Genomic DNA, 11,005 nt, shown 5'->3' with positions numbered 1-11,005 from the left:
ATTTTCGAATGTCTGAATTTCCGAATTCCGAAAATCCGAGAATTCGGAAATTCGGAATTGGAAAATTCGAAAATTCCGAAATTTGAAAATCCGAATTTTCGTATTTAGGGATTTTCAAGTTTTCGAATTTCCGAAAAAAAGCAAAAAAACGAATAAACGAAAACGAACACATTTTTTGTCAGTGCACATGTCTAATACTAGGAACATTTCCACTCCTGCTGGCCAAAGTCTGTGATATGGTGTATGAATGTTTTTACCCCCCCCCACGTTCAGAACTTTTTATAATTTATCAACATTAAACCTCATTTGCCAGGAAGTTGCCCAATCAGTCAGTGCATCCAAGACATCGTACATGGATTGTAATTTACTACATCAATGAGTGAACATCGTCGTTGGTTTCCCTTTATTTTAAATAACAAACATAAATAACCTACAGCTTTTCTAAATCACTCACAAATAAACAGGCCAGTTGATCGTTTGAGATTGGAAAAAAGGGTTGAAAAATATACAAAAAGTAAAAAAAAGACACAAATGGAAACTGTTTAAAAAAAACACATAACAGGAAAAGTTATCTTTTTTTTTTTTTTTTGAAATTGTGGAGCTCAGATCTATGTTGGTTTGTCCTCCCAAAAAAGGTGTTACAGAGGTTGGTATCCGTCAGATCTGTGGCGTAATTTACGAGCAATCAGGTACGCAGCCACCACAACGATGATCAGCACCAGAAGGATGACCCCCACCACGATCGGCACCGTCTTACTGTGAGAGGAGGAAGAGGAGCAGTTCATCTCTGCAAAGGAGAAAGAGACGTACTACTGTTACATCTTTTCACAACTTTGTAACATTCGTCATCGCTCCATAATACAGTGGGGGGGGGGGGGATAACGATTTGACCCCCTGCAGATTTAGTAAATTTGCCCACTTACAGAGAAATGAAGGATCTATAATTTTTTTTTTATCATAGATGTATTTTAAATGATAGAGGCAGAATATCAACCAAAAATCCAGAAAAAAAAAAAACACATAAAGCAAATGCTATAAATTAAGTTGCAGTTCAGTGAGTAAAATAAGTATTTGATCCCCAAGCAAAGCATGACTTAGTAGTTGGTGGAGAAACCCTTGTTGGCAAGCACAGAGGTAGGACGTTTCTTGTAATAATGAGCCGAGCACCCCCCGGTTCGGTTTGCACCAGAACTTCCAGATTCTGATAAGTCCCCCGCCCTCAGACCCCCACAACCACCGGGCAAGGGTTGTGGGGAAGAGGCCCATGTCCTGATGGGCCTGGTATGGATTTTAGGGGGGACCCCCACGCCATTTAAAAAAAAAAATTTGCAGCAGGATTTCCCTTTAATATCCATACTAGACCCAAAGGGCCTGGTAATGGACTGGGGGGGGGGAGACACCCATGCCATTTTTTTTCAATGATTTTTATCTATATTGTCAGGCATTGACACTACATCACAGCTGCGAGCAGTTTTAAATGCCATTTTTCCCTTACAAATGTCATTTTGCTGTTCTCATTCATAAAACTTAGTACAGCCCCTATGTAAGCAGCCCAACATAGTGTGGGGCGTGGACTCAGCCCCCTGAGCCATGATTGGCCAAAGGCATCCTGCCTTTGGCCAATCATGGCTCTCACAGCAGAGCACGCTGTGATTGGCCAAAGCATGCAGGTCAGGTGCATGCTTTGGCCAATCAGCAGTCGTCAATGCACTGCGATCTCACAGTGCATTGATGGTCTCACCTTTCATTATGGGGCGCTCAAATTTCCCACGAACGCCCCCATAATGTCCTAGATTCGACTCGAACATCGGGCTCATCCCTAGTGACCAGGTTTGCACACATCTCAGGAGGGATTTTGGTCCACTCTTCTTTACAGATCTTCTCTAAATCCTTAGAGTTTCTTGGTCGTCTCTTGGCAACTCGAAGTTTCAGTTCCCTCAATACGTTTTCTATAGGATTAAGGTCTGCAGACTGACTAGGCTAATCCATGACCTTAATGTGCCTCTTCTTGAGCCACTCCTTTGTTGCCTTGGCGGTATGTTTTGGGTCATTGTCATGCTGGAAGACCCATCCACGACCCATTTTCAGTGTTCTGGCTGAGGGAAGAAGATTCTCATCCAAGATTTTACAATACATGGCCCCATGCATTGGCCCCTCAACAAGGTGGATATAAATTCCGATTTTTTTTTAATTTAAATCAGATTTTGTTTATTTTTATTAAATGTATTTTAATAAAATGCTTTTGGAGTAAAAATCTATCTAAATCTATCTTTAAGATACATTAATAATTTCGTTTTTTTAAAATGAAGTGGAGCTTAGTTATGTAGCACGAGGCTGTATATTCTGCAATATTTACATTCTTGGTAAATTTTGGTAACATTTTTGGTAAAAGCTGAGATAACATGTACTGCATTGATGCATTCCCACAATTCCACAGTAACCATGAGATAAAACAAAGTTCAGGAATATTCCTTTATCCCATTGTTTTGCAAATCTATGTACACTACAAACTGTATGATTGAATAGGTTTTGATATCGCTGTTTTACTAACATGCCAGATTATTATTCTAAATAGGAAACCTTCATTTTGTTTGCAAATATTAAAGAGTCTAACTACCAGCAAGAACGAGTCCTTACATTTAAAGAGCACCTGTCATTTCAGATCCATCATGGCAGCGCCTGTTAGCGGGAATCCACTCACCTGCTGCCGCCACGTCTCTCACCTTGTTGTGTCACCGCCACATCACCAGCCGTCCCATTAAAGTGAATAGGACTGTCGGTGAGTCAACAGCGAGTCAGAGGAGGAGCCGCTGCGGGACAGAGATGACAGTTGCGCTTTAAAAGTTATGATATAAATCAAGTTGATTTAAATCAAGCTATTTTACTAGTGATTTAAATCATGATTTAAATTGTGATTTAAATCGACTTGATTTAAATCAAATCCACCCTGCCCCTCAATGCGGCAAAGTCGGCCTGTACCTTTAGCAGAGAAACAGCCCCAAAGCATAATGTTTCCACCTCTGTACTTGACTGTAGTGATGGTGTTCTTTGGGTCATAGTCAGCACTTTTCTTCCTCCAAACACAGCGAGTCGGGTTAATGCCAAAGAGCTCAATTTTGGTCTCTTCTGACCACAGAACTTTCTCCTAATCATTCTCTGAATCATTTAGATGTTCATTGGCATGACTGTACCTCCTTGAAGAGGGAGACTCGACGTGTTTGGAAGAAAAATTCTGGCCATTACCCTAAGAGCACCATCCCTACAGTCAAGCACGGAGATGGAAACATAATTCTTTGGGGCTGTTTCTCTGCTGACGGTAGAGACCGACTTTGCTGCATTGAGGGGCCAATGGACGGGGGCCATGTATTGTAAAATCTTGGATGAGAATCTTCGCCCTCAGCCAGAACACTGAACATGGGTCATGGATGGTTCTTTCCGCATGACAATGACCCAAAACACACCGCCAAGGCAACAAAGGAGTGGCTCAAGAAGTAGCACAATAAGGTCATGAAGTGGCCTAGCCAGTCTCCAGACCTTCATCCTATAGAAAATTTATGGAGGGAGCTGAAACTTCGAGTTGCCAAGCGACAGCCAAGAAACCTTAAGGATTTAGAGAACATCTGTAAAGAAGAGTGGACCAAAATCCCTCCTGAGATGTGTACAAACCTGGTCACCAACTACAAGAAACGTCTGACCTCTGTGATTGCCAACAAGGGTTTCTCCACCAAGTACTAAGTCATGTTTTACTTGGGAATCAAATACTTATTTTACTCACTGAACTGCAGCTCAATTTATAGCATTTGTATCATGTATTTTTTCTGGATTTTTGGTTGATATTCTGTCTCTATCATTTAAAATACACCTATGATAAAAATAACAGACCCTCCACTTATTTGTAAGTGGACAAACTTACAAACTCTGCAGGGGATCAAATAATTATTTCCCCCACTGTACGTATTGCAAAATTGGCAGTTCTGAGTAATATGAGTGAATGAAAAATGGCATTTTCTATTTCAATTTAATTAAACTAATTTAGCATATACCACAAAAAGAGAAGAGGGGAAACTTCCAATAGGGACACATGTTCAGGTGACAACTGTCCAAGAGGTGATTTCCACTCACTTCATAGAGCTCTCACTAGAGGGGTCACCGGCAGAAAGAAGGAGGTCCGGTTTCCTCTATATAGATCTTTATATCACTAGAAGGGTCACCAGCAGGAGGAAGGAGGTCCCGATTCTTCTTTTTAGATTTTTATATCAATAGAGGGGTAACTAACAGGAGCAAAGAGATTCTGATTCCTCTATATAGATCTTAATATCACTAGAGGGGTCACCAGCAGGAGGAAGGAGGACCTGATTCCTATATATAGATCATTATATCACTAGAGGGGTCACCAGCAGGATGAAGGAGGTCCCGATTCCTCTATATAGATCTTTATATCCCTAGAGGGGTCACCAGTGGGAAAAATGAGGTCCTGATTCCTCTATATAGATCTTTATATCACTAGAGGGGTCACCAGCAGGAGGAAGGAGGTCCCGATTCCTCTATATAGATCTTTATATCACTAGAGGGATCACCAGTGGGAAAAATGAGGTTCTGATTCTTCTATATAGATCTTTATATCACTAAAGAGATCACCAGCATGAAGAAGGAGGTCCTGCTTCCTCTATATAGATCTTTATATCACTAGAGGGATCACCAGCAGGAGGAAGGAGGTCCTGATTCCTCTATATAGATCTTTATATCACTAGAGGGGTCACCAGCAGAAGGAAGGAGGTTCTGATTCTTCTTTTTATATTTTTATATCACTAGAGGGGCAGCCAACAGGAGGAAAGAGATTCTGATTCCTCTATATAGATCTTTATATCACTAGCGGGATCACTAGAAGGAGGAAGGAGGTCCCGATTCCTCTATATAGATCTTTATATCACTAGAAGGATCATCATCAGGAGGAAGGAGGTCTCGATTCCTCTATATAGATTTATATCACTAGAGAGGTCACCAGCAGGAGGAAGGAGGTCCTGATTCCTCTATATAGATCTTTATATCACTAGAGGGATCACCAGCAGGAGGAAGGAGGTCCTGATTCCTCTATATAGATCTTTATCTTTCAATAGAGAAGCGAGCAATGTATAATCTACCTCTGGTCCATAAATAGCAACGGAAGCACACCGTGTTGGTGACCATGGTCCATTGAGAATATGCTAGTTCCCTTTTCTATAGGTAGAAGAGGAAATGTGTGGTGAGAGGAAAGAACTATTCTAATTACAAACCATTGTGAGCAGTAGTGCAGGTTGTTCTCTCTCTCTCTCTCTCTTTCACATTTAAATTAAATTCAAATAGGCTTTATATCTCTGAACGAAGTCTTGTCTTTGTAGCCAAGCAATACACTGAGACAGAAGCTGGTGCATCCCAAAGATCCAACACTCAAACACAAGCAAAGTAACTTGGTATATGCAGTTCAGTGTGGTGAAGAATGTAAAGACCTGCTCATTGGAGAGAAACAACCGCCAAACAAAGAGATGGCCCAACATAAAAGGGTAAATTCTACAGGACAGAATTTAGCAGTCTTCCTACACCTTAAAGAGACCCCATCACCAGACAATTCAAAAATCTTTCCATAATATTCTATGTGCATTTAACATATTCATGTGTTTTGCCTGTAAATCCGACTTTGTATGGACATCCAAAAGCCCTGAGACCCTGTTGGGTGCCGCCATCTTAGATGTGATATCAGCAGCCCCAGAAGACTCAGGGTTGTTACTGGAGTGACACTCTAGTTCCCCTTTGCTTCTCCCTTAGTAGCTGCATAAAAGGTTATGTAGGGAAGTGAAGGGAGGGGCAGAGGAACTGGGCTAAGATAGACAGTAATTATACACATTTGTTGAAATGGAGAGGGCTATGACATGCAAGGAGGGTGGGGGATGTGCTAGAGAATTGACTCTTCCTGGGGTAGTCACATTTTCCAGCACATTTTCTGTCTTTAACCAATTTTTTTTTTTTTTGACGGTGACAAGGTCTCTTTAAGAAGAAGGGTCATTCTTTCGAGGACAGTGAGGTCCGGTCACAGTAACCCCGGCTCTGGAAGGGGTTGGGGGGGGGCAAATAAACATTTTCACTGCCACTATTTCACCTTAAAGCTGGCCATACACTACAATATCCTACTCAAAGCACTAGAACAGTGTCCTAGGAGAAAATCGAATGAGGGCAATGGGGCAGTGCCTAAGAAAATCTGCTCAGTGTACTGAGACAGTGCCTAAGAGAGAATGTACTCAGTGTAGTGGGACAGTGCCTAAGAAAATCCACTCAGTGTACTGGGACAGCGCCTTAGAAAATCCACTCAGTGTACTGGGACAGCACCTAAGAGAGAATCTACTCAGTGTACTGGGACAGCGCCTAAGAGAGAATCTACTCAGTGTACTGGGGCAGTGCCTAAGAAAATCGACTCAGTGTACTGGGACAGTGCCTAAGAGAGAATCTACTCAGTGTACTGAGACAGCACCTAAGGGAAAATCTACTACTGGTTCCATAGCTGCAGTCTTACCTGTTGTGCCACGGGGGAGCTCTGGAGTTGTTGCAATGTTCTCCCAGCTTGATGCATTGCCTTGGACTCACTAGCCCCACCTGCTGCCAGCTGCAGACAACGTACAATCAAGGAGCCCATAAATAGCAGCACTTCCCGTTACTCAGTGCCTGTTTGTGTGGACTAGCTCCCTGTGTGTATTGATAGCTCTGCGATTCTGATTACCATGTACCATGTATGGACTTCTGCCTGAATCTACTCAGTGTACTGGAACAGTGCCTAAGGGAAAATATACTCTGTGTCCTCAGACAGCACTTAAACCAACTGTGAAGTACAAGGGCCAGCCAGGCAAACAGTATTTTTTAAGTGGAAAGGTCAGAAGTTGTAGGCCATGTTGTTCTCTTAGAACGAGTTTCATCTGGATTGTTTGGACAATGAGGGGGAGAAGGTTAGGATAAGGCAAGAGAGCCGGGGCACAAACACTGTATCAGAAAATGCTGTACCCCAACATGGGTGTATCATTATAAAGCAAACTTGTTAATACATTTTGAAAACTGTTACAAGCAACTTGATGGGACGATTTGGCAGAGTTTGTTGATCCTGCCTGCACTAGCGATTTTAGATTGTCATTAGCTAAACATGCAGATAACACACTTATCAATATTATCTCCCCAGCATAACTTACCTGGTCCAAAATTGCCCCCTTTCAGTTCAATGGCCTGAGCCTGGACATCCTTTAATGCAAGTTTCACACTGGAAGAAACCTCAAAGTCCACCTCTTTACAGGTAAAAGAATGCCCAAGTGGGGTAGATATTCCATCTAGAGATACTTTAGAGATCCCCTCTGTGAAGGAAAAAAAGAGAGCGTATGTCTAAGTATGACTGTACAGGTTAGGAAGGCAAATGATGTTGGGGGGCTGGTATCCAAGGTTGGACATGGCTAAAACTAGTAGACAAAGTGAACAGTACTACTGTGTATACCTGCCTAGACTGATATAAAGAGAGTACAGTGACCATCACCCATATCATAACCCACTAGACTTTTCCATCATGATCAATAACACAACTATCAGTCCCTCTCGTAATGCCAGGATGCTAGGTGTAACCCTAGACCCTGACCTCTCCTTCCGACCCCACATCCAACCATTGTCAAAATCTTGCCACTTTGACCTCCGTAACATTTCCAAAACAAAATGCCCCTTCTTTGCCAATGATACCACCAAGCAACTAATTCAGCCCCTTTTTGTCTATTGCAACTCCCTCCTCTTTGGAATACCTCTACATAGGCTATGTCCCCTTCAGCCTCTCATGAATGCCACTACTAGACTTACCCACCTTACCAACCGCTCGTTGTCCATTACACCTCCCTGCCAGTCCCTCCACTGGCTTCCAATCACCCAACAAATAAAATTCAAACCACTAACAACATACAAAGGCATTCATAACCCTGTCCCGAGCTACATCACTAACCTTATCTCAAAATATCACTCAAATCTTCTTTGCTCCTCAGAGGACCCCCTGCTTCCTAGGTCCTTCTTCACTTTCTCCCAAGCTTGCCCCTCCAGGACTTCTCCAGAACCTTTTCCCTCCTCTGGAACGCCCTACTCCAATCTGTCCGGCTATCTCCCACTCTGTCCACCTTTAGGCAATCCCTGAAAGCTCAGAGAAACCTATCCCACCTCTACCTAGCAACTGAAGTTTTACCTTCTCCATAAACTTAACTCCACACAGTTAACACCTGCCTGTATAACTAATTTGTCCCTTTTAGATTGTAAACTCTCACAATCAGGGCCTTCCTAACCCTCATGTCTTGATGTTTGTGTTAATTTTACTGACTCCTTTTATATATAAATCCTATATAATAATATTATTAATAATAAAACACAAGTAGGGCAACAAGGAAATGAGTCGTAATCCAGCCTAGACTAATGCATGGAAAAGAAGGGCCATTACACCAGAAGCCAAACACCAGGACTAGTAAAACCAGAGAAAGACCAGGACTATGACTGAATACAATATTGTTGGGCTAAGGGGGTTGCTGTGTCTAGAGCAGTGTTTCTCAACTCCAGTCCTCAAGGCACCCCAACGGGTCATGTTTTCAGGATTTCCATTATTTTGCACAGGTGATTTGATCAGTTTCACTGCCTTAGGATTTACCACAGCCGTTTCATCTGAGGGAAATCATGAAAACATGACCTGTTGGGGCGCCTTGAGGACTGGAGTTGAGAATCACTGGTCTAGAGTGAGTACTGGTTGTAGCCAGGTCCAGCATACAAAGATGGTCATAGGTAATAATGGGCCACAACTATACAGTGCAGAGCAGAAACTATACTAGGACACAAGGGGGTTGATTTACTAAAACTGTACACTGCAAAATCTGGTGCAGCTGTGCATGGAAGACAATTAGCTTCTAATTTCAGCTTGTTCAGTTAAGCTTTGACCAAAAACAAAACTGGAAGCGGATTGGTTTCTATGCAGAGCTGCACCAGATTTTGCACTCTCCAGCTTTAGTAAATCAACTGCAAGGATATAATGGTGAGCAAGGGTTAGGATGAGTAAGCAATGAACTAGTGCTACACAAGGGTAAATCCTGTAGTTGTGCAGGAATTATTGGTATTAGCTAGGGCAACTATACAAGTCAACAACTGTGAAAGTTACTCTGGGTGTTAAGAGAACATACAATACTGAACATAACTAGAACAAGTACAGAACTATACCGTGATGAGCTTAAATGGTCAGTTCACCCAAAAATGATACAGATGGAGCCTGGTGGGAAAAGTTATCATCTGGCTTCTTATATGTCTTGGACACTCTAGTGGCGAGATCTCCCTCCCATATTTCTCAACTCCTCTTCTGTCCTCCTGGGAGTTTTGGGTGTTCCTGTGCTATGTTGTGTGGTCTAGCTTCTCCTCTTCTATTGTAGGTAATGTCAAATAAAAAAATTAAAAAACTAGCAAGGATGGTGAGAGCTCCTCATAATAGCCCTAGCAGAGTCAGGAACTCACCACAGAGATCTCACCAACAAAGTCCCCCAAAAAATAGAAGAAACCATCAAAAGAGGCCAACTTTCCAGCATCTCCCAGTCATTAAAATATCAGTTTTGGAAGGTGTAACCTTTAAAATAACACATTTGCATACAGTGCTAACCAAGGTTTGATTTTGTTGCTATCATATTCTAGAAGTTTGAAGTTGTTTTTGGTGTATTACCTCCAGATACGGTAACATTGATGATCGCCAAATAAAACGAACTTTTCTTCGTGTCCTTCAAAAAGAGTGAAAAATATTCCATAAATATAATTTTTACTGCAGAATACAAAACACCAAACTGTCCACCTTATCCTTTCTGATAGCCACTCTCTTATTAGAAAAGGCTTCCCGTGATAGCTACAACAGGCTACCTGCTGGATAGCCTGTGACTCCTCACCTTCATGTCCCATATACCAATGTAGCGGTACCCCCTGCTGAGTGATATGGCCCACCTTTCAACCTGCCATTCACTTCCAGACATTCCAAGACAATGAACAAGTCCATCAACTTTGTTTTTTTTGTATTTTTTGAGGGATTAGAACTTGGATGGGGTTAAGGAATTCATGGGATGCCCAGGAAAAAGATTCTTGCATGGTATGGGACAATTCAGATATCCTCCTTCTGCACAACACTTGCTGCAGACTATCTCTCCTTCTCCCTCCAGCACAATTCTTCAGGCACAACTAGCACATGGTTAGGCCTGACACTGGTTTCAGCCAGACCTTAGCAGAAGTGCCTTATTACAGGCAGGGACCGCGGGCCCCTATTGTGTAGCAAATGAAAGTTCTGATGCTAGCTGCCCTCTTTGGTGGACTACTGCTCCCAGTCAGTCCTCTTCAGACCCTGACAGTTCTCCTGGCCACAGCTGCCTGCTTCTACTGCCCATGACACCACAGTCCTTACTGGCTCTACATAAATCTCAGATTGCATCCTCCCAATCTGCTCCAGCATGCCTCCCCAGTGTTCCTGGCTGTGTGTCACTCACCAACACCTGGTGGATCCCTCCTGGAGACTTGCCCGGCAGTGTTCCCCACTGTCCTCTCCTGCTCCTGTTCAGGACACCCCTTAGGTTGTGTGGGGTTCCTGTTCAGCTCCGAGCCCCTGGCCCAAGGTCACCCTCCCCCCCCAGGGTGCTTCCTCAAAGACCCAGATAAACTAATACTCCACCTCCAGTTCTTCCAACCGAACAACTCCTCCCCAGCTGGGCTGAGTCTAGGTATTTAAGAAGGCCTGCCCCCTGCCAATCCAGGTTGGGGATTGGTCAGAGCTCCTTAGAACACCCCAGACAGCTCCACCCTTCTTCCCCACCTTCCTTCTAGAGGTTTCTAGAAGCAGAATGGAGTTAACCGAAAGGTGAAGCTAGGTGTGAGTCACCAGCCTACTCTAGGCCACTCCCAGCCCACAGATCAAAACAAACAGCCCTAGCTTTTGGCTAGGCCTGCTTCAATTTACCTG

General features: G+C 43.0%; 1 protein-coding gene across 1 annotated transcript in view; it reads right to left on the bottom strand.

Annotated features, from left to right (window-relative positions):
• Positions 1-388: 388 nt before the first annotated feature.
• Positions 389-11,005, bottom strand: part of LOC141133683 (uncharacterized) — a 28,746-nt gene continuing 18,129 nt past the window's right edge. Inside the window, exons 4-6 of the mRNA XM_073623181.1 lie at positions 9,731-9,785; positions 7,209-7,367; positions 389-787 (exon numbers count right to left, since the gene is read on the bottom strand). Coding sequence (XP_073479282.1) covers positions 639-787; positions 7,209-7,367; positions 9,731-9,785 — 363 coding nt within the window. The 3' untranslated portion in view covers positions 389-638. The remainder of the gene's footprint in view (positions 788-7,208; positions 7,368-9,730; positions 9,786-11,005) is intronic.

The sequence above is a fragment of the Aquarana catesbeiana genome, linkage group LG03, assembly GCF_042186555.1.
Source record: "Aquarana catesbeiana isolate 2022-GZ linkage group LG03, ASM4218655v1, whole genome shotgun sequence".
NCBI lineage: Eukaryota > Metazoa > Chordata > Amphibia > Anura > Ranidae > Aquarana > Aquarana catesbeiana.
This window is presented reverse-complemented; position numbering and strand designations above follow the sequence as displayed.